The sequence below is a fragment of the Pimephales promelas genome, chromosome 8 (assembly GCF_988280905.1).
Source record: "Pimephales promelas chromosome 8, fPimPro1.hap1.1, whole genome shotgun sequence".
NCBI classification, from domain to species: Eukaryota; Metazoa; Chordata; class Actinopteri; order Cypriniformes; family Leuciscidae; genus Pimephales; species Pimephales promelas.
Window position 1 is genome coordinate 4,390,838 of NC_142776.1, and position 24,763 is coordinate 4,415,600.

The following is a 24,763-nucleotide window of genomic DNA, read 5'->3' on the forward strand; positions in this document are numbered from 1 at the left end:
TTAGTTCAGCTCCAAACCACTCTTTTAAATGGATAGCTTGACTAAAGTCTAAGTGTTTTAAATAATGAGTTGCTTGTGGTTTGGCAAACTTCAGTCTGAATTATCTTCCCCAATACTGGCCTGTCCAAACCGCAAAGAATCAAGTTGACTCGTCATTACTGTTTTCTGTCGCAGCAATCCTACACCTCAGTGTTGTTCATCAGAATGACTCATTATTCACTACCTTACGTTGGGAGTCATTGAACTGAGATCGACATGTCAGCAGTGGAATGCTCATGTTCGTTTTCATGTACGAATGTGTGTCAGTGTGTTTCTCCAGACTGAAGGCTGTGTCAGTGCATGTTCTTTATTAGCCGTTTATCGGAGTAAACTTAATGAACCTTGCCCTTGGCTTGACTTTTCTATTGTTGCTGTACTGGAGCGAGGGAGCATCTGATCAGTACCGTCTGTACACCACTCCAACACCTTCTGTCAACTGTGAAGTGTGCATCTGCTGCCGTATGTGCGAGTGTGTGTTTATGAATTTCACATGACGTTATAGCTTGTGCTCTATAGGCCTCACTTATAAACATGAACCAGAAGACATTTTATACAATATGAATTGTTAATAAATTATTAGCAGATATTAAGCAGATAGTCTACTAATACTAATGAGAGTAAGTTGACATGTAGTTGCAAAGTTACTTATAGTTAGATGAATGTCTAAAGTGGACCATCGAAATAAATTGTTTCCAAAAGAGTGGATTCCATCCATTTAATTTAATTTATTGTATTTATTAATGATCCTATTTTTCGATTTTCACACAGTAAAAAATAGGACATGGTCTTGAAAACTTGGAAAAAAGTCAGCATGAACTCCCACATTAATATTTTTTGTTAGTGAGTTATTCATGTAATAATCCATCTGGAATCATCAGCTGAAACGATCCATTTAACCGTTCATTTAATAACGCAATAATCAGCTCACACACGAGCAATTACTGCAACAATGTCAGTGACATCTCCATAATTATCCTAAGAGACAATGAGAGACTCAGGTACTGGATGAACTGGACTCCACGCCTGTATCTTCTGGACAGAGGTTTCATTGATTGTATTGTTTCTCCATGCAGGCATGATGTGTGTGGGTCAGTGACTAATAAGAAAAGGACAAATCATCATATTCTTGAATCATCTTTTTTGTTCGTTTATTTTTGGTGTCATACCATTTGACAACCTGAATTAAACAAAATGTAAAAAAAAAAAAAGTCTGAATATCTGCTATTTTTAGGAGATGCGCTGATATTTACACACAGTCATTGGACTCTACAGGGTTCATTTGCGTGATGTAATTTCATGTTTTATTTGTTGATTGTCATGTGACAACAGAACATCTTCATGTTGGTTAAGCTAAGCTTTGATTGGCCTACAAAAAATTTCAACCCGATCTCACGACCAAGTCGTACGAATTCGACGAATGATTAAAAAGGGGCTAATTCGTGCAAATTCATACGACGTCACTCGCACGAATTAGTATGATTTTGCTAAATCGTACATATTTTACGAATTGGTCAATTCGTACGAATTCGTACAAATGACCTACCCCTTACCCCGCCCCTAAACCTACCCATCACGTGGGTGAGAAAATTTCCTAATGTGAATACTATTTCATCATTTAATATTTAAAACTGCTTTATGATTTTCTTCCTAAAGTTTTATTTCTAATAACTTCACTCTTTTAATTTGAGTTTTAATGATTTAACTAATTGCAATTTCTGTGGAATTACCCCACTTTGACACTGAAAAAATAAATGAATTTAATTCACACATTGGAAGTAATAGTCTTCTTAAAATTGTATTTGTCAAGTCATTGTCTGCATTAACTCCATTTGAATGCATTTTAAAATTGCTGTCACTTCTTTGACCTGTATGTGTGTGCACTCATAAAAAGACTTTGTATTTCTGAAGCAGAACAACTTCCCTCCCTGTCATTACAAAGATGGCGGAACACACACGAACAGGCTTTGATTTCAGCCTTTGATTATCGCACAAGGTGACATGTGCCGGTTGAGGGGTGCCATGGTGATGCTGGTGTGACAGGTGCAGTCATCAGACTGACTGGAGGTCAAACAGAGAGGCCAAAACTAGGCCGAGGGTGCCTAGACGACAGGGTGTCATGGCGATAGAGGCCGGAGACAATCAAGGATAAGACATGAAGAGCCATTTCAATTAATTACAAAGACAACAACAAACAAAGGATTCTCCATTGAACTATATTTTTGTATTTTTGGAGAACGTGTAAGCGTTTTTTGTTCCTGCAAAAAATCACCACCTTGCTTGGGCATTTTCGGTTGCTATGATGTCCTGGAGTGTTTATGTACAGTTGCTAGGGTGTTCTGCTATATATATATATATATATATATATATATATATATATATATATATATATTAGGGCTGTCAGTTTAACGCGTTATTAACGGCGTTAACCCAAACCAATTTTAACGGCGATAATTTTTTTATCGCGCGATTAACGGTCTTTTTGTCCTAGCAAACTTTGTTGTTTTTTCACGTTTTTGCAACAGGACGCAACATGCGTCCTGATCCATTTCGGCGTCTCGCACTCGTCATCCACTCAAAGCCGGCTCACAAGCCGAAACGTGTGTTTGCGGCGTGCCTGTTGTTTTGTTTATGGTCTAGATCCGCTTGCGCTTTGGTCGAAGAAGCAACAAAACGTCCTTTTGTGCCGCACACACTCGTTTCGGCTTGCGAGCCGGCCAAATAGTGACGTTACGTTTTGAGTGGATGACGAGCGCGAGACGCCGAAATGGATGCCCTAAGATTCTGAATGGAAAGTTTACTTTTAAAAAGTTTCCCATTTTCCCATTGACAAGACCAAGTGAATTGTGTGTTTTGTCATTGTGAACTGAGCTATCATCATCGCAGCACGTCCAGTCTGAAACACCACTTGATGATGGCCAAGCAAACACACACACACACACACAGAGATGATGCGAATTCTCCACCCCCTCTTCAATATCAGGACCTCGTCAGTATTTCTCTCACCCTTTTATTGATAGACAGTGATTGTGTGAGAGATATTTTATATGTGTTAGTGTGAAATTGAGCACTATTCCAATGTTATTTTCAATAATAAACAAAACATTTGCACTAAACAAGCCAATCCACTTTTCCATGTTGATAAGAGCATTAAAATGAGAAAAAAATAATGTAACAAAAAGAAATCAAAAGACATTTAGAATAGATAAAAATGTGCGATTAATCGCGAGTTAACTATGACATTAATGCGATTAATCACGATTAAATATTTTAATCGTTTGACAGCACTAATATATATATATATATATATATATATATATATATATATGGTGTATTTTAAAGACAAAAGGTCCTATTTTACTGTACTAGTATCTTTGAAGTCAGATGATACTTCTTTGAAGTCGTCTAATTAAATCTGTTAACTGATCTCAAATTTACCAACAATAACTCCTTGACGAAAAGAGCCTCCAACGTTAACTGCTGTTATCTGGCTTCTTTTTTCATTACGATAGACATACGAGTGAAAGAACACATCTTTATGAATAGGGAGATGTCAAACACAATGAAAAACAGGTGGCATGATATTCCCTAAGCTTCCTGCGTGTGCTATTGTATCGCAGCCCAGTTGACTGCCACATTTGACAAAGAGAAAGAAAAAAAAGAAAGAAGACGCAGACAATTTTCTACACTCTATAAAATGTTGGGTTGTTTCAACTCACATGGTTAGATATGGATAAACACAACCTTTGGGTTTGTTTAAAAACGTAATTTTAGAATTTAAACCAATGGTTGGGTTTGTCCATTTTTGACCCAATCATGCTAAAACAACCCAGCATTTTTTGGAGTGTAGGAAATCATCTGGAAAAAAATCGTATAATTGAAAGAATGACCCAAGCTGAGCTGCTGAACAACAACAAGCATTTCAAGGATTTTATTCCTTTTGTTTTTTTTCACAAGGGCGATGGAGTTGACTTTCGGGAAGTCGCCACATCAGAGAGCGATCATTATTCATGGAAGAACGCATCAGTCACGGCACTTATTTGTAAACATGATATTTTGGAGGGGGAGAGAGGACGGCCAGAACAAAGGAAAGAATATGTTTCCTAATGACACAGCTCTGCTTCCATGTTTCTGTTTTAATCACGGTGTAGCTCGAGAGTTGCTTCCTCTGGCTTCTGATTGTATTCACCTTGGATGCCATAACCTTGACGTCAACATACCACTGCGGGAAAAGATTGTTACACCAGGAATCCTTGATTGTGAATGTTTTAATCCATGTCCATGGATCTGTGGAAAAAAAAGACATTATTAAATGGTAGATGTTTAGTCTTAGACCATAAATCAGATTGTTAGTGCCTAATTTTTCATAGACTCATAGTAGACAGCTGTTGGTATTTTCTTTGAAATAGATCCAGTTGTTTGGTCCTTATCACCTGAATTTGTGCGCTTGATGGTGCTTATTTGAAGAGGACATGAAATGGTTTTCTGAATGCTTTTAGCGTATGATGATAGTGGAGGTGGCGTAACATTGAGCTTCACTAATGCAAAATGATTTCAGACTCCATATTACAGTATTTAAATATTCTGTTGATCAACTGGATGACAGAGCATTCATTTCCACATTCAGCAATTGGTTCTTTGGTTCGTCGCAAAGGCTGTTTTGATGATTTTTTTTTTATTATTTAATAATGTACAAGGATAGAATGCACACCATGGCACAAGTAAATAAGGTCATCCTTTTTATTTCATGTTAACTTATCACCAATGATTGGACCATCTTTATCAAGTTTGGTCCAGGCCAACACAACAGGACCATACGGTGGTCGATGTACGGTGGATATGGTTCGTGTCTCGTGGAGCACCAATTTGCATGTTAATGGAGGATGCAACCCTGTCAGCAGAATGGAAATCACAAATGAAGGGACAAAATGGGAAGAGAACAGAACAAGCGTAATTTAGTTAACATGGCTGGAGCAGAGGGTCATTTGACATGATCAATCTCACTATGCGATTGAAATGATATCATTAAGACGGGGGAAACAGGTTTGAAACGCATTGATCGAAGATGCTGATATCACAATTGTGACCTAACATTTCCCAGGTTGAATTGAATATGTGATGTATTTCTTAGGAAAGGTCGTTGTTGTAAAATGACTGTCTAATTCTTTTTTTTTTCAGTGTTTATTATATAGTAATGGATTTATCCATTTTTGAAATTCATGTGGCCTCAATCTTTAATCAAAAACATGAATTTTTGCCAACAATAACCTCTCCCCTCCAGAAACCGGTCACTCACATGAGATCAGATCGCAGAAATTTTCAAATGAAAACGATCCAACGAACCAATCAATGGACAAAATCAAGTTTCGCCTTACATTTTTTTCTTATCCGTTTCACTCAGACGTAAATCACAAGAGCTAGGAAAGAAAAGATGGTCACAATTTCTGACTTTACACAACTCCCCACAAGTATTAAAGTTCCCATAACATGTGTTCATATTTCGCGTGTAAAAAAACAGTATTTTTCACACAATTTCTATCTGTATACGGCTGTTTTCATAACACAGTCTCATCCCAAAAAGTCATATAACTGACGTCTTGGGGCGTATTTTGACCATACGTCAACATCCGCCTTTTTAGGGCCCCCTTAAACATGGTAGATGTCATACAACTGACGCTTTACCTTTAACGTCAGTTAGGTGACGGGTTAGGTTTAGGGTTAGGTTTAGGTATGGGGTAGAGTTAGGATCCCATAACCTCATCTACCGACGTTTAAGGGGGCCCTAAAAAGGCGAATATTGACGTATGGTCAAAAGACGTCCCAAAACGTCAGTTATATGACGTCTTGGGATGAGACCGGGTTGGTTTTCACTGTCCAAAAAACAGCCCGATGACTTCCTTGTTCTATGAAGTCCCTCCTTCGGAAAAACGTAACGAGTTATGATTGTGCCAGCGGTTCCTGTGTTGTGATTGGACAGCAGCTTATCGCACGTTGCTCGTAAAGGTCACGCCTCTTACCAGAAATTGGAGATGCATGCACATCTGAAGTGCTTCTTCTCTTTGGGAGCGCAACAAGACCACGCCCCCTTTTTTGTGTATTCCTCTGGGCGGAGATTAGTCAAAAAACTGTTCTAGTTACGTCATTAAAAAAGGAAGTAGAGGGATGTAGTCCAAACCAGCCCGTTCTCATCCTTTAACGTCATATAGAACGCTATATGCAAAAACGGCGCTATACTACGCACATGGCACACTTTATCGTTAATATAACACGCGAACCCAAGACGTTATAAATCCTTTAGCGTGAATATGACACGCCACACCTAAACTTAGCCCTCACGGCGCGTTATATTAACGATAACGGGTGCCATGTGCGTAGTATAGCGCCGTTTTTGTCATATAGCGTTCTATATGACGTTAAAGGATGAGAATGCGTTGTCCAAACAGGCCATTCTCTGTATTCTTTGTTAAATAAAATATCTCGCTAGGCATTGTACTTTAAGCTTTATTATTTTACAGGTATTATTTATACTCTAACAGCAACAATACACACTAACTAAAGTTTGAAAAATGGAATCACGAAGAACGGGACCTTTAAACTTAACTTTTTGCATAACATAAATTTACATCTGACAATTAATAAAACAGGAAAACTAGTAAGAAACCACCAAGCAACCAATACCTAGCAATGTCCTAGCTACCACGTTTCAACCAAAAAGCCATACCTCGACACAATATCCCTTACGAAAAAGAAGTTTATTCAAGTGTGCCATTAGTATACTTCTTTTAAACTAAAAATAAGAAAGTATACTTTCAGTTTATTTTTTTCCTGTGCTTCTCAGAAGTATACTATATGTACTTCTCAGAAATATACTTCAAATTACACTTAAGTGTACTTGACTTATACTGAGAGAAAAGCAAGTATATTTGTCCTGTTCTTGTACTCAATCTTTTGATCCAGAAATACTTAAAAGTATAATTAAGTATTCAAAGTTTCCTTTTATAAGTATTACAGTAAAAAAGTAAACTACTAGTATACCCATAAATTCACTTGCAGTACACATGAGATACATAATTATGAACTAGTTGTGCACTTACTGTTACACTTATAGTACACTTAAACATATACTTTTATGTACTAAAAGTGGGCCAATTTAGTCCCAAGCGGTATTAAAATAGTACATTTACAAGTTTACTACTAGTACATAGTGACATTAGTATACACTTACTACGTAATGTATACTTAAAATTATACTTGAACATTTCTTAAGTATACTACATAAAATTAACTTGAAATATACTTCTTTTTCGTAAGGGATAACCGTCTTTCTTAATATTTCTCTTGCAGCCCGATAGTGGAGTAATCTGTGTTAAACAAGTTATTTTTGAATTGAGGAGTAAGGCTAATCTAACATCTTTTATTATCCTCGCAGTGCGTTGGTTATGCGGTGATGCGCTATAAAATTATAGTGGGGCAAATGAATTAATTTAATAATAAAAGTTATAGTAATAATTTAATTGAAAATGCCAAATCCTCTTGATAAGTCAGATGGCTAATGCTTCTGATGATATCTCGATATTATTGCCTAACCACCCATAACTAAATACTAAAACACTCAGAACACCATAGCAACCACTCAGCAACACGTTCCAATCATATCTCGGCACCAGAATATCATTAGGACAAGAGGGTGGACAACTAATCAAAACACTCTAGCAAAGCAACTCGCTAAAAAAAAAAGACAAAATTAGCATCCATCCACTACCACAAAGTAGCATCCTGACGGGGATTTTTTTGCAGTGGCAAGCACTACTCACATCTCCTTCTGCAAATGTGAAAATCGTCACCTCTCTCTCTCTTTTTCTCTTTCTTTCATAATTGTCATCACTGAACACAGCACTTTATATGCAGACCAGTTGAGTAACCTCAGGTGCTTGAAATACAGTCTTTTGAACAGGAAACTCATTCAAAAGAGGAGCTTTTTTTTTAAATAAAGGAAATGCATTTCATCGTTGGAGTTTGAGTGTGAAATTGTTTTCTTCTGTGAAGTGTGTTTCCTCCCTTTTTATATCTTCCTCCATTTCCTGTGGTGCAGAAGGGTTTTCTGTCAAAAATCAGAAAATCCTCTCAAATTCACCATAAAGTTACTGTGGTTTGAAAGCTCTCACACACATAATACACTGCTGGAGCAGGAAATGTGGGGCAAGTTCAAACAGAGACACACACTCTCCCCCTCTCTCTCTCTCTCCTCTCGTTCTCAGCGCCCTCTCTCTTTCCAATCTCATTTGTGAAATTCATTTTCCTGTCACTGTGACTCAGTCTCTAATTCATCCCTCATGATTCCTCATGTCAGTCCCATAATGCCATGCTCCTATGCCTCCTCAGAGACCATTAGAGGAGTGATAGGGATGGACTGTGTCTAGCTCAGTGATGTGCGGGCGGTTTGTGGGGAAGGGGAAGGCAAGGACTCACAGACCATCAGAGCTCTGTCTAATATTGTGCTCAAATTTGGCTTTTCCAAAATGGTAAGCTCCAATCTGATTGGCTGGCTCGACACAATTACCCTGAGTCAGGGTGCAGAGGCTTTATCATTATGCCGGGAAACAAATATATATGTTTTTAAGTTCCAAAAACAGTTCAAAAAGGAGCTGCCAGAGTTTGGGAGGTTCATGACATTGGAACTGTACTGTTCTTAAAGGGATAGTTCACTTTGAAATACATTTTTGGTGTGTTTTAGCTTACCTCAAGGGCATCCAAGATGTAGGCGCCGTTGTTTCCGCAGTAGTTTCAATTTGGATATTTTTAGGTCAAACCGTTCTTGTCAGTCATATAATGGAGGTCTATGGTCACCACCTCAAAGAGCATGCACAGAGAAGTCCAAATTAAACATGATTTAATGACTCGTAAATGTAAGCACACATTGATGACCTAAGACACAAAACGAGCGCTTTGTGTGAGAAAACGAACAGTATTTATATCGTTTTTACCTCTTGTAACCACAGCCACGTCCAAGTCATCTGAAGAAAGCACTGGAAGTGATCTCTTTAATTCATTGAGGAAGTTCTTTAGGGAATAGGTTTTCTGTTGCGTAAAGGAGTTTAAAATTCTTCGATTTAAAAGGGGGACAAATCTGATTCGATTTCTTTCAAAAAAACAAATAATTAAAAGTAATATTGGTTTTGTTTAGCAAATGAAAATGAAAAGTAAAAGTTTCATATAAGACATTTATAATGTGCCAAAAGATTTATATTTAAAATAAATGTTTCTCTTGAACTTTCTATTGATAAAATAAATACTGGGAAAAAAATGCATCATAGTTTCTGGCGGGGAAAAAAGCAGCACAACTGTTTTCAACATTTATAATAATAAGAAAATATTCCTTGAGCAGCAAATCCACAATCCACTTATTAGAATGATTTCTGAAGGATCATGAGACACTGAAGACTGGGGTAATGATGCTGAAAATTCAGCTTTGATTACAGGAATAAAAAAAAATCATTAAAATAGACACAATTCGCAATATTTTACTGTATTTTGGAGGATAAGAGCATAAGAGATCAAAACACAGAATGGTGTGTATGTATATATATATACATGTGTGTGTGTATATATATATATATATATATATATATATATATCTTTCGGTGCTGACATTTCATTAAGCAATCTAATCAAATATTTAATATTAATGTATAATTTTCAGTGAGCACACCAATGAGTTTTGGCCAATTCTGGATTTACGTCACTGAAAAAGTGAACTTAGCTAAAGCTTTGAAGCCACTGTAATTGTACAACAGAACACAACCAGGACACCCAGTAATACCGCTTCCCCATTCACTTCGAAGGGAGTGGTAGGAGCAATTAAACCATTTTGACTCCATCTGGTAGATTAAAAATGCTGAATGCCTGCAGGAGCCTGAAAATTACAGAGTGTCAGCCCCAAAAATAACAAACTCCTTTCAACATTGGCATCACGTTGTAATAAACACATATGTCTGAATGTGGGGAGGCTGTTCCTTTCTACAGTTAGTTTATTTTCCCTTGATAACAGACGAGAGTGACAGGTCTCCCTCCGGGGATAAATATTTAAATTCACGTGAAAATAGGGCTGGCTTCTATAAATGGCTCACGCATACAGTACGCCTCGTGAAAAAAGTGACGAAAAATCTCTGAACGTCAGCGTGTATTGTGGATTCATTGTTATTTGTTGCTGATGTGATTGTTGGTGCATTATTCCACATTTTTATCACACATTATGGATGCAAATCAGACTTTGTGCCATTATTTGCATTGTGTGCTCTCACACAAACATGTCAGAGTGATGGAAATATCGATTCTGGCTGGTATGGAGCTAAAGTTCTGATGAGGGACGAGGGCCGAATCTAATGCTGGTTTATGGGACACTGAAGCACCAAATGGCCCATGTTATTGGCTTGATGACAAGATGGGAGTGAAGCTGCCATGTTAGGAATAGATTAACTCTAGAAGAGGGTTGATCATGGAGAACCTCTTCTTTTAATCTGGATCCATATAAAAACACAGGTCAGGGTCGGACCTTTATACTTATTTTGTTTTATAATAATCATGTTTTGAACGATGTACTCTACATTGTTCAAATTCATGCACATTTGCCACGTCATAACATACGTATAAGTAACCTGGTTGCCTTAAAATTTTAAGTTCATTGAACTGGAGAAAGTGAGTTAATACAATGAAGGAGAATGATTTAATCATCAGAAACTCAAAATTAAATGTTATCTGAACTAAATCAATTATTTAAGTTGATTTGACAAAAGAAAAAATGTTGTGATTACTGCACTGTAAAAAAAATTTTGTTGGTTTAACTTAAAAAAGTAAGTAACCTGGGTTGCCTAAAAATTTTAAGTTAAAAGTGAGTTAATACAATGAAGGAGATTAATTTAATCATCAGAAACTCAAAATAATAAGTTATCTCAACTAAATAAATTATTATAAAGTTGATTTGACAAAAGAAAATATGTTGTGATGACAAATCTTGAAAATATTTTTTTACAGTGATAGTTCAACCCGATCTCATGGCAATTCGTTTGAATTTTACGAGGTTGCTAATTCGTAACAATTCGTACGACCTCGCTCGTACGAATTGGTGCGATTTTTGCTAAATCGTACATATTTTACGAGTTGGCCAATTCGTATGAATTCGTACGAATGACTTACACCTGACCCCACCCCTAAACCTACCCATCACGTGGGTTTAGACAAATCGTACGAATGAGGTCGTATGGATTAGTACGAATTAGCCACTTTTTAATCACTCAGTGTAATCTGGGTGTAACAATGGAACCCATACGAACAAACACTGAACATGTCACAATTAGGCTCGATTCCCACCCCTCAAGACTCTTTGATTGATACTTAAAGAGAAAATACAAGAGCGACAACCATTGAGAACGTTGGCATGTCTTCATTGGTTAGAACTAACCAAGAAAACAGACGTTGTTTTGTGTTGCATCTCGCTGTGTTCTGATTATGTTGATCTTGGTATTAGTCATCTGTCCTTTGTCCCAATGTATTTTAAAGTGATGCCATAAAATCACTTGCTTCAGCGATTCTTCCATTTCCTGCGGTAATTCTGGCAGTCACTCATGCCTTATCACAGCAATTATGTAGAGACATGGCGCTTTGGCTTTTTTCCCCCTCATCAGACGCTCATCTTTTCCCCATTTCACGTATTCATCGGCTCCGTCCGTCTGCAGCGTGTGGCCGTCTTTCATATACAGTTCATACAGTTCTCGCAAACACAAGTCAGCGATCTCTGATCTCCCTCTAGGATGTATTTTTCAAAGCCCTTTGTTCATTGTAGGAAATGTTCGAAATGTTAGTTGTTATGGTGGAAATTAGAAGCAGAATTGAAACCCTAGTGCTCCAAACAGTATTGTATTACACAAAGTGTATGAATAATAGATGCTTTGTGTCTGGGATTCACAGACCGGTGTTAAAATCAAAGTGTGTTTTCAACAGAACGGTATTATATTACAGCATTATGAAAGTGTTTAGCTTGAATGCAGGTCGAAACGGCGTGTTTAATGCTGGGAAGCGTTTTGTTTGATTGTTTGTGTGACAGATGTGAGTGACATAAGGGATATTCAGTGTTGCTAAACACCGCTGAACTGGGGCTCTTCTTTGAAGAGATGAGGTGATCGAGTTAATCTAACACCACTTTATATTTAGCAATTCAAGCTGCTTTTTAAATCAACTTTAGGCCTGATTTTTTTTTATTTTATTTTTTTTTTTATCGCTCAGCAGCTGGTGGGACAGAGAATCTTTTAAGCTGGACTGAGAACAGTTCAGCAAGCGGTCTGTGATAACAGCCCAGGGCACAGTCTAGTCACACACGCACACATGTTGGTTTTAACACTCACAGGAACATTATAAAAAAATAAATAAAGAAAAAACATTCAGTTGTCCAGATGTATGTTTTCCTCAACACAGTCAAGTTGTCTGAAAATGCAGTGGTCGGTTTATTTTAGTCATAAAACAAATAATATATTGACAGTTTTATTAATCTACTCATCTGTCACAATAATGTAGCATCTTTGAATTATCTTCATTTTGGCAATTAATTATGAATTTGATAAATTAATAGTAATGTTTAAATCAGTATTTTTCTATTTACTTTTTTTCAATAATAATCATGCATTATACTAATAATACTAGGCCTACTTTGGATCTTATTATTATAATGTATTTTTATTATTATTAATGATTACTTTTTTGGTTGATTTTTCCTTTCTTTTTCTGTTGTCTCTACATGGGGTGTTTGCTTGTGAGGATTTATCATGTATAACCTGCAACTTTAGCGACACTTTACTGTAGTCACAGTATCTTTTAAAGGGATAGTTCACTTTGAAATTATTTTTTCATATATTTTAGCTTACCTCAAGGGCATCCAAGATGTAGGTGTCTTTGTTTTCGCAGTAGTTTCAATTTTGATATTTTTAGGTCAAACCGTTCGTCTATCAGTCATATAATGCAGGTCTATGGTCACCACCTCAAAGAGCATGCACAGAGAAGTCCAAATTAAACATGATTTAATGACTCGTAAATGTAAGTACACACTGAAGACACAAAACGAGCGGTTTGTGTGAGAAAACAAATAGAATTTATATAGTTTTTACCTCTTGTAACCACAGCCACATCCAAGTGATCTGAGGGCGCGAGCGCTTTGTGGCTGTGGTTACAAGAGGAAAAACAATATAAATTCGCTCGTTTCATGTCTTAGGCCATAAATGTGTACTTACATTTACGAGTCATTAAATCATGTTTAATTTGGACATCTCTGTGCATGCTCTTTGAGGTGGTGACCATAGACCTCCATTATATGACTGACAGACAAAAACGGTTTGACCTAAAAATATCAAAATTGAAAGACACCTACATCTTGGATGCCCTTGAGGTAAGCTAAAACCTACCAAAAATTAATTTCAAAGTTAAATATCCCTTTAATGTGTTTTTGAGGACTAGAATAGTCATAACTTACTCATTTTATGTTTATTCTGTCCAACCATGATTAAATAAACACACAGACCGGCATGTTGCAAATACTAAATGACTCCTCAAGGATTATCTTCATTATATTCTTGATTTTGTTTGACAGTGCAGTTGAGCCCATGATACCACATTGATTCCCACAATGCACTTTGAATCCTGGTGTGGGTGGAATGTCAGTGTTATTTTCAGTTGTCTCTTTATTCAGCATGTGTTTTTTTTTTTTTTTTTAGGAAATTAGATATGCAAGCCTTTATTGCAGCCCGGTCTCATCCCAAGGCGTCATATAGGTCAATATGAGACGCAGATATATATATGGGCCAGAAGGCGCCTCCTAGTGGTCTAACCCTAACACTACCCCAGACCTAAAACTATCCATAACCGAAGCATGTTATATTGGGTGCCACATGCGTCGGATTTAGACGCAATCTCAAAAGCGTCACCTATATGACGCCCTAGGATGAGAATGCGCTGGACATCGTGTTCATCTCATACAGCTTCATTTCCATTCATTCTAGATCTATGCTTTGGGAGTTATGGACTCGCCACTCAATCCTAAGTGTTTTCGCTCTGTTTGTGTCCACAGATGGACCTCTAGGCCCGAGAGGCTTGGTGGAGGCCACAGAGATGTGCACCCAAGAGTGTCTGGTGTTGGGCCACTCCGACAACTGCTGGATGCCTCCGAGCCTGAGCTCGTACCCTTCGCCCAAGTCCCCCGTTTCCTCTTTCAACAACCAAAAGGAGTGGGCTAAAGAGAGACTGCTCAACGGCCACACACTGACCCGCAGCTGGAAAGGTGAGCGTGGAAGCCAGGAGCAGTTTGGGGACAGGAAGACCTACGGGAGCTCGGAAGGACATTTTGGCAGCGGCGGTCACATGGCCGACATCCCGTTGGCTAGCCTGAAATCTTACCAGCCCGCCTCCGGCCACGACAGTCCTAAAGAACAGCAGCTTTAAGAGCGTGTTCGGGGTCCGTTTTGTGTCCGTCTTCTCTCTCTCTCTCTCTCTATCGGATCGTCCCAGCAACTTTTGAGAGCTTTAGCCCATTCCTCCCTCCTTTTCTTAGATCGATGCCTATGCGGTGTGTTAGTTACGTGTATGGAGTAGACATAGACTTTATCGCTTATGCAGGACAGTATACTATGCGAATCCGACTCGGGATCTTCTCATGCAAATCCATAACTGCCATCAAACTCTCATGGTTTGCTGCAAATTCACATTTAAAAGGGATCATCTTATACTTCGTCCTGAACAGAGACTGCAAAGAAACGTTCGAGATGAACAGGGCTGTGCTCTATGTATCACGGTTATAAAAAAGAAAAAAAGAAAAAAAAAAACGACAACAATATAACGGCTGACCAATATATACAAATATTGTGACGTGATTGTTTTTGAGCTGTTTTGGAACTATATTAATCTACACCATCCGAGAAAATGGAATCTACAAACTGAGAAAGCTTTGTGCTTATTAACACTGTTAGTATCGTTTAGTCTGTCATCGTTGAAGTGTTTGTAAATAGGACTTAATACTAACCGATTTTATGTACTTGTAATAATCACATGGAATAGATCAGTGAACATGACAGCTGTCTTTTATCATTCATCGTATCGGCCTTTTGTCATTGACGTCATTTTCTTCTGGAAAAGAGGAACACAGTCTGGATCTGTAAAGCAAACGGTTACACACACACACCCCCTCTGTAGGAGAATTAACGAACGAATCCTGGATGATAGTATCAATCGGTCATAACATTGCACAATTGCCCAGTTTTTTGCATTTACGATGAGTCGATGAACCTGGCAAACTTATTTTTTCAAAGCTATTTTGTATTATTGATGTAAATGCTCAATTTCTACTTACTGACACGGAAAGCTTGATGTCTTTTCCTGAAAAAAAAGAAAGAAGTACGATGTTACAATTCAACAGCAATATATTTGTAAATTCTCGACATTCTTGTACACGTGCTTTAATTGAGAGTAGTATTTGAGAAAAAAAGGACTTTTTCTTTCATAAAATATCGTGTTTGCCCACGATTTTGGACGCAAGAGAAGTGAGTGTAGTTTTCATGTCTGTGGATTCATGACACACGCTACGTATCGTACCGATCTAAACAAGAAACATCAGCGGGAATGGCGAACACGGTAAATGTTTGTTCGCCGACACACTCAGTCGTTCCAGAGGAAGAGTAAATAAATAAAAAAAATGCACTGTCCAAACCGGGGAAGGTGTTAAAAGAAGAAAAAAAAAACAATGAATACGTGATCAAAAGAGCATGTGGATTATACGAGGACTGAGATTTTAGTTCGATTTCTGTTTTTTCTTTAAATGTTTGGGCCGTTCTTTTTTCCCTTTCTTGTCACATGGCATGGCAGCCAGTTCAGACGATGAAACCGCATGCTTACCGAGACAAAATAGCTTTAAAAATGACTTAGTTTCACCTTACTTTTCATTGGATTGATGATTATTGATTTGTAACGCAGTGAGGTCATTCATTTTGTATAGCACTTTTATGTTTGATCACAATATTTAAAGTAAAGGGTATAAAAAACTATATGAAAAGAGACAAGAGTGGTGTGAGTTGCTTTCAGCAGTGTGTTTGTTGGTTGTGGGGACGTTTGCCATCATAGATATTAAACAGTTACTCCTTGTTACTGCTCTACAGGTATACCGCTACTGCAATAAATGTTTTAAATTGTGCATGTTTGTGCCTTGTTTTGTTCCTCGCTAGATTGACTCGTCTTCAAATGCTACATTTATTTGATTGGGGAGATTTAACTAGAGCTTCTTCTACCATGTGTTTATGCTCTTTAACGGAGTAGTTTACTACTTTCTTCAGTCGAAAAGAAATACATTTTTCGTCATATAATGGACTTCAATGGGAACCAAACCATTCAAGGTCCAAAAGACAGTGTCAGTGCAAACTGTTCAAAGGGCTTTAAACGATTCCAGACGATGAATTATCAAACGAAATGATCACTCAAAAAAAATAAAAATAAATAACAAAGTTTAAGTTTTATAAGCTCAAATGGTTGCCTTGCGCGTTTGAGACTCTCCTATTCATCAAAATGAACGAATCTTTTCCCGAGTCAACTCGTTCATTTCGTTCTTGAATGAACCAAATAACACGAAAAAAGATTTGTTCATTTTGATGCTTATAAAACTTAAACTTTTTTTTTAAATGAGTGATCGTTTCGCTTTTTTGGACCCTTATTCATAGTCTAAAATCGTTTAAAGCCCTTTGAACAGTTTGCACTGAAACTGTCTTTTGGACCTTGAACCATTTGGTTCCCAATGAAGTCCATTATATGGAGGAAAATCCTGGAATGTTTTCATCAAACCTTAATTTCTTTTCGACTAAAGAAAGAGAACTACTCCTTTAAGCAGTTGTATTGCTCAGTGATTGATTGCTCAGGAGATTGGTCTGTAAAATATCACCAACACCAAATATTGATTTTGATGAGAATTTAAATGTTTGTGTTCATATTAAATTTTTGAAGGTTAAGTTCAAGTTCAGGTCTTTTTTTTTCCTCAGGAGAAACAACTGAAAAGATGGAAACATAAGCAAAAGTCTTCATTTAACATCAACACTGACTGAGAGAAACAACTGAGTTGAGATCAGAATGATTTGCGATCATAATGATTCAACAATCTACAAAAAAAAAAAAAAATGGGAAAAATAATTATTCGCTCATTTTTTTTTCATCGTTGATATTTTACACAATTTATTTGACAACAATTTACAATGTATTAGGTATCAGGAACAATTACATTATTTACAGCATTTATTTACCATGTCTAGATTAATATTCATTTATATCTATACAATTTTTCATTGGTGAATTAACAATTTATATTGTTATTTTATGGAATGGAATGAAAGTACCAGCAAAATCGGCCATCAAACTGTCAATACAAACATATACGGTATACGATATGACAAATTTTATTTGATCATTTATGCAAATTAGAAATTAGCATTAACCTGGATTAATAAATGCTTTGTAAACATTATATGTTCATTTAATGCATGAACGAATGTTAACAAACTAAACCTTACTGTAAAGTTGTTTTCCGAGTCTACTTGAATAGATTTGCATGCTTGAATGTTCAGAAAAACACATTATTTTTTCACAAATTTGACATTGTTACAGCACCTCTCTTCCCAGTCTGTCAGTAACGCTCTCTTTTTAGTTCCTGTTGCCCTCCTTTTAAAAAGCGTAATGTGCTCTGATTGGCTAGCTGGGCCTGTGTGTTTTGATTGGTCAGCTGCTTCGAGTTTATTTCGTAACGTAAATGTCACACTTTTTTTTTTTTTTTTTTTTGGCGCACGCCTCGGTAATTATTTAAATGAGGAATAGTGTGACGTGTTTAAAACTACAGTGAAATCGTTTCAGGGATTTCAGAATCAGTGAACTCCCGGTGGACGGACTTTGTGCTTTGTTTTCATGTTCAAACGGCAACAGTAAGCAAGTAAGTAAGTATTAAAATCATCCGAGCGAGGAACGACGGGTGTGGAAGTTTCTGTGGAGTTCTTTACACTCAGATTTCATGTGGTTCTGGTCATTATAAACGAATATACTGTCAATATTTTGCGACCTTCGTTTTCCAGTAACTATTATTGAGACAACAGATCACAAGTTAGTGTGGGCCGAACACATTGGCGAATTCTCGTTTAGCTTTCTCTCCTCGTTCACCATGTTTTCAGCGGTGGCGTTTTGCCCAAGCCGTCAGTAAAGTTTTTGTTTACACTGTCTGGTGCTTGTGCTTTGGCTCTGAGGCAAATTGCTAGGAAGTGAATTTAGCATGAAACTGATGCCCGGTAATGAAGGCCAAGCATACAGGCGAGCAGTTGGAGTAATTATATTTCTTTTGCACACACCCCTCCCCCTCCCCCCTCGCTTCACTTTTTCTCTCTCTCTGGTTTCTCCTCCTTCTGTTGATGTGTTTATCTACCCTCCCCCAGTGGACCTGCTTAAATTCGTATTCTCCACGCTAGCTATCGACTTGGGCAAGAATAGCTTCTGAAAAGCTTCAAAGCTAATTGCCTTGGAAGTGCAAGGGGAAGCAAATTAGTGTCACACCACAAGAAGGGAAAGAAACGTTCCCATTTCCCATTCATATGGCTTTGTGAGAACGATTTCCGACGTGCACCAGGCCTCTGCTGGGCGGTGAGCGGCAGACGTGCGGGACCAACTGAGATTTGGTCGAAGAAAGATGGCGAATTTTCCCGAGCGCTCGCTGGACGAGTCACAGAAACTGAACCAAACTGTCTTGAAATTGCGTGTAACATCGATAGGGCAGAAAATAATGAGCAGGTACAGGTCTTTGTGCGGAATAGGAACAAGAAACGCGATCCTTGGATGGCATGGATTCGTGCTGTGGCCAATAAGTAGCTCAGAGAAAAAGAAACATTCTGGCCATTTTAAAACCCTCATGCAGTTACAAACCCCATATGACTTTATTCCAGTGGATTTACAAGAAGTGACACCGAATGTTCACTCTTTTCCATAGACTGAATACAGTGCGGCTTTTAAAAGCACTATAAAACAGTCCATGCAGTCATTAAATAGCTTTTGTGGCAGGAACAAACCAAAGTTTTTAAAACAAACTTTTTTTTTTTTTAAATAATTGAATACATTTATTCTGGAAAGAGGCATTAAATTTAACAAAAGTCACAGTAAAGACATTTAAAATGTTACAAAATATTTACATTTTGAGCGTTCTATTCATCAAAGAATGCTTTTGTTATCATGGGAATTCATTTAATTTAAAAATGCATATTAAAATAGATATCAGTGATTGTAAATTTTTCACAACATTACAGCTTTTACTGTATTTCTGATCAAACTAATTTGTGTAACCTAATTGTGTTAATTGGAGCTTGACAGCTCTAGCCCTTGTTTAACTTAATTAAAAAAAATGTAAGATATTCCAAGATATGTGTATCTATATATTTAAAACCACAAGAGAAAGTAAGTCACACAGGTTTGGACAAAACATTAAGGTTAGTAAATGAGTTAGTGATGCAGTTACATTTGACTTATTCAAATAAGTACTGAGTATTGTTAATTAACTAGGCTACATAGAGTTATGGTTAGGCTATGGTTTAGGGATAGTTACTTGTAATTATGCATAATTTACTGTTATTACTATATAACTACATGTTACAACATGTAATATGTCGCCTTTGCACTGAGGCCAATAAGATTCATGATAGGCCTACTTGTTGCATTTTCTAATGCCATTGCATCTGACATCAAACCTGTTTTAGCATGTCTTCTCTCTCACGTGAAAATGAAAACCTCCAGTTTAATGGCACATATATACCATTAAAAAAATTGTTTTTGAAATAAGTCTCTTATGCTAAACAAGGAAGCATTTTCTTTCATGAAAAATAGTGTCGATCCTTCAGAAATGATGATTTGCAATAAATTTCTTGGGGTGATAATAGATGATAAAATAAGTTGGAAATCTCACATAATTCATGTATACAATAAACTTTCAAGAAGTATTTCAATATTGAACAAAGCGAAACATGTTCTGAAGTACAAATCACTCCACATTCTTTACTGTGCACTGATATTACCATATCTAAACTATTGTGTGGAGGTTTGGGGTAATACTTACAGATGCAGACTATTATCTTTATTTAAGTTGCAAAAAAGAGTCATAAGGATGATTCATGGTGTTGGTTATAGAGATCACACAAATGTATTATTTTTAAAATCCAAGACGTTGAAATTTACTGATCTGGTTTATGTTCAAACAGCACAAATAATGTATAAAGCAAAAAATAACCTACTCCCTGGTAATATTCAACAACTGTTTTTTAATAGAGAAGGGAGATATAATATTAGGGGTGAGAGCAACTTTAAACAATTATGTGTACGTACAACATTAAAAAGCTTTTGTGTTTCGATATGTGGAGTGAAGTTGTGGAACAGATTAAGTTCAGTACTTAAACAATGCCCAAGTATTACTCAGTTTAAAAAGCATTGTAAAAATATGATATTTGAAAGGTATAGAGAGGATGAAGATTATTAGTTAGGTGATAGTTTATTTATATATTTTTCTCTTTTTTTTTTCTCTCTCTTATTATTATTATTAGTTTTTATTTATTTTCTCTTATGTAATTTTTATTTTATTTTTTGAAGATGTATATACACATAGGTAGATATGTATGTTGTTTTTGTTTTTGGTGTTTAGAGACAAATAGATCAAAATATTCGGTCAACCGGTTAATTAGTTATAATTAGTTGAAGATGGGGTAGGATTGAATAAGCTTATGCTTCTTCCTACTCCTTTTCGGACATGTATAAGTTAAAAAAAATAAAAAATAAAAATTGTTGGTTTTTTTTTTTTTTTTCTCTTTGTTTTATGTATTGTTTGTTTGTTTTTTGTTTTCAACGTGTTCGAAATAAAAACTTTTCATTCATTCATTCATTCATTTGAAGAAATTATTCTTATAATTATTATCACAGCAGTTGTTTGCTTAATATTTTTGTGGAAACATGGATCATTTTTCTTCCAGCATCATTTGTTCAAAAGAACAGCATTTATTTGAAATATAAATATTTTGTAACATTAATATGTCACTTTTTTCAGTTAAATGTCAATCTTTATAAAAAAAGTTTTTGAATTTATCTTTATCGCCCCCTGGAGGTTTGAGTACATTCTCTAGCATATTTTTTTTTTTCGGTAGACTTTCAGTAATGATAGTGCTGCGACATTACGAGTGGTAAAAAATGGTCAGAAATGTGATCTATGCTATTGATTCTACTTGTATTGTTTGAATTAAATTCTCTCAAAGACCCGGCAGGCTTTTGGTAAACCCTGCCAACAGCACATTAGTAATGTGCTGATCAATTTGGCCTTTCCTTGTTTTGTGTACAGTATTTGAAAATACCAATCTTTCATACATTGATGTTAAGTAACATCCAGCAACTAAATGCATCAATAAATATGGCTTTAAGCACTGCTCTGAAGTGGAGAGTGAGCTCACACATGCCTTTTCTTTGAAAAAGACAATGATTTGTGTCATTGACATGCAATTCCTTCTATGCGATTTACAGTAAACATTCCCATTCTGTATCTGTGATCTTTATTCATGCATTCCAGGGCTGTTTTTGTACAAGGGTACAAGTATACTCTCATTCACACATCATTAATTGCCTATTTACCTGTTTCCCACTTAAGCCCACTTATTCCTTTACAAGTTTAGTACAATTACTGTATTATCCAGCCTTATGGTAGGCATAAACAAAAATCCTTAACCTTAATATGTAATCTACACCAGTGCACCAATTGAAATCTGAGGGTAACTAATGGGACTAATTAACACCGTATGTAGCGTAGCTTGAACGGAGGATTTCTGCTCAAACGGCCTACTGGGATGTGCATGTTTACTGGTAACCAGATTCATAGGATGAAAAGGGACATGTTCACAGGACTCCTGACTGGAAAATATGTTTAATAATTGATCAATATCTCTTGAGATAGAATTATATTTGTGGCTGATATATTCTATTAGTCCATCAGCAGTTTCTGGAAATCTAAAACAAAATCATATTGACTTGCATATATTTAAACCAGCAAAGCAGCAAGCAAATATCATGTTAAATGTAGACTAATTAAAATTAACAAGCAGATGTACAGTGTATCCAAATCTTGAGTAAAATAAAGACATTTAAAAAAAAAAAAACCTTTTTAATTAGAAGTTTTATAAAACTGCTTCAACAGCAATATAACAGATGTCCGAGGAAGTTATAGTTATTAAAGGCATAATACGTAAGATTTTTTTTTTCTTTAACCCTAAAACCGTATTCTAGACAAATGTGGGCAAAATAGTTTTAATTTATTTTTTAAAAATACTTCCCTTGATCTGAGCGGTACAAGACTTGGCTACTTTTCTTAAGTTTGCCTCCTGAACACACAATTTTTTTTGACTCAATTCTACAGTGTTAAGTGGGTGAAAAAAAAAAAACTCATTAATCTTGTATTTGGGTCAAAAATGGGCACCCATAAAAATGAATTAAGCCAAAATAAGACACTAGGTGACAGGAAAGTCACTTCATCTTTAAGTTTTAGCTCTAAGAACTTATTGGAATCATATTTTAATGTAGTTATAAAAAAAACAACATAAAAATAAGCATAATTTACATAGAAAATATGGTACTTTTTGAAGTAAATAAATAAAAAAAATACCCCCCCCCCAAAAAAAAAAAAAAACACAAAACTTTATCGAAGACAGTGATATAACATTTATAATAAATAAAAACTAGAATCACACCTGAGTCCTCTGTGCCCACATTTGTCCACAATTACAGGATTAAGGGCTATAAAGTGAATACGGTTTGAGAGCTACAATATGCAAAGACCACTACAAATATGTTATTTTTTTTGTTGTTGACTAGTGTACATTAACATTATCCAAAATGTTTCCAACAATGTTTAAATCCAGACAAATCTGCAATTTTAACCAGTTACATTTAACCCGTCGCCTGTCAATGGGCAAAATCCTGATTTTGTTGAGTTTGCAATTTGCAATTCTGACTTAAGAACACACAATTGTGACGTTATATCTTGTGATTCTGACTTTACATCTCGCAATTGTGACTTTATATCACGCAGTTGACTGTTTCCGACAAGCTATGGTGCTCTCTCTCTCTCTCTCTCTCTCTCTCACACACACACACACACACCATGTTCTCATGCAAATGGCGAAGTATGATTGGTCAGAGTCAATTCTGAAAAAGTCAGAATTGCGAGATGTAAACTCGCATTTGTGATTAAAAAAAAATCAGAATTGTGAGATAAAAAGTCGCAATTACCCTTTTTTATGATTTATTCCCTGGTGGAAACAAGTATCTATAGTTTTAACAGTTGGTTGGCAATAAAATCATTTTTAGGATCCATTTAGGAATATGTTATACTATGTGGATATTTCAGTTTAGTCTCAGAAGAGATGTCAAATCATATTCGTTATTCTTTCTGTGCTGAAAAGTCTCTTGTTTAGTGTTTTATGCATGAGTGTGTGAGAAGACAAGGGCTAAACAGCGGCTACACACTGCGCTTGTCAGGGGAGGTAATTAACAGCACAGGGTAAAATCACCTGCAGTGTTTCCTGCGTTTTAGGTCCATCAGGTAACATGTAGGTAACCAGAGCCGAGAGGAGCCATCATTAGTGAGAGCTTTTGCATCACATTGTGTTGTTTGGAAAGTGTGTGTTGTGTCTGTGTGTGTCTGTTGGACAAAGAAAGTGAGTTTGTATGAGAGAGAGAGAGAAAGAGAGAGAGAGAGAAAATCAGTTTATTAACATTCAGAAAGTTTCAACACAGTGACCCTGAAAAAAATCAAGCCGAAAGTATCATGCCGTCGGTTTGCTTTTGATAAAAAAGTAAATGGGTTTACTGCGGAAATGTTTATAATTGTGAATAAAAATGACAGGATCTTCTGCTTACCAAGTCTGAATTTATTCAAATTACTATAAATACAATAAAAACAATAATAATGTGAAATATTATTATGATTTAACATACTTGTTTTCTATTTTAATTAGGGCTGTGAAACGATTAATCGCGATTAATCGCATCCGAAATAAAAGTTTGTGTTTACACAATATATGTGTGTGTATAATTATTTTATATATATATATAAATACACACACATGCTTGTATATATTTAAGAAAAATGTGTTATTAATATATAAAATATTTATATTTAGGAATAATATTAATTTTGTATAAATATATATAAAGTATATACATGCAAATGCATACATGCATGTGTGTGTATTTATATATACAAAATAATTATACACACTACACACACATATATTATGTAAACACAAACTTTTATTTTGGATGTCATTAATCGCAATTAATCGTTTCACAGCCCTAATTTTAATATTAATTCGTTTTTTTTTTTTTTTTTTTGTGGAAACCATTTTTTTTTTCAGGGAATTTTGATGAATAGAAAGTTCAATAGAACAGCATTTACATGAAATGAAAATGTTTTGTAACATTATAAATGTATTTACTCTCTCTCTTGATCAATTTAATGCATCCTTGCGAAACGAAATAATGAATTTCTTAATAAATAAATAAACCCAGAGAGCAACATAGTGTCGGCCCAGATCCGGGCCACATCCGCTCGCTATCTTCTAAATGGTTGGACCATTTTTGCTGCTGTTTCATTAGAGAG

General features: G+C 36.0%; 1 protein-coding gene and 1 long non-coding RNA gene across 4 annotated transcripts in view; one reads left to right on the plus strand and one right to left on the minus strand.

The window, feature by feature from the left end:
- Window positions 1-16,258, plus strand: part of pcdh9 (protocadherin 9) — a 301,547-nt gene extending 285,289 nt beyond the window's left edge. For 2 of the 3 annotated variants that reach the window (XM_039689063.2, XM_039689064.2), the window contains exon 5: window positions 14,147-16,258. In XM_039689063.2, the coding sequence (XP_039544997.1) occupies window positions 14,147-14,517 (371 nt within the window). In that variant the 3' untranslated portion in view covers window positions 14,518-16,258. The remainder of the gene's footprint in view (window positions 1-14,146) is intronic. The other variant, XM_039689065.2, reaches the window with a different exon arrangement.
- On the minus strand, window positions 3,812-9,069 carry LOC148977632 (uncharacterized). The gene is made up of 3 exons (XR_016169597.1): window positions 9,021-9,069; window positions 8,776-8,886; window positions 3,812-4,323 (listed from the first exon to the last, which is right to left on the minus strand). It is a non-coding gene; the product is annotated as an uncharacterized LOC148977632 (long non-coding RNA).
- Window positions 16,259-24,763: the final 8,505 nt, after the last annotated feature.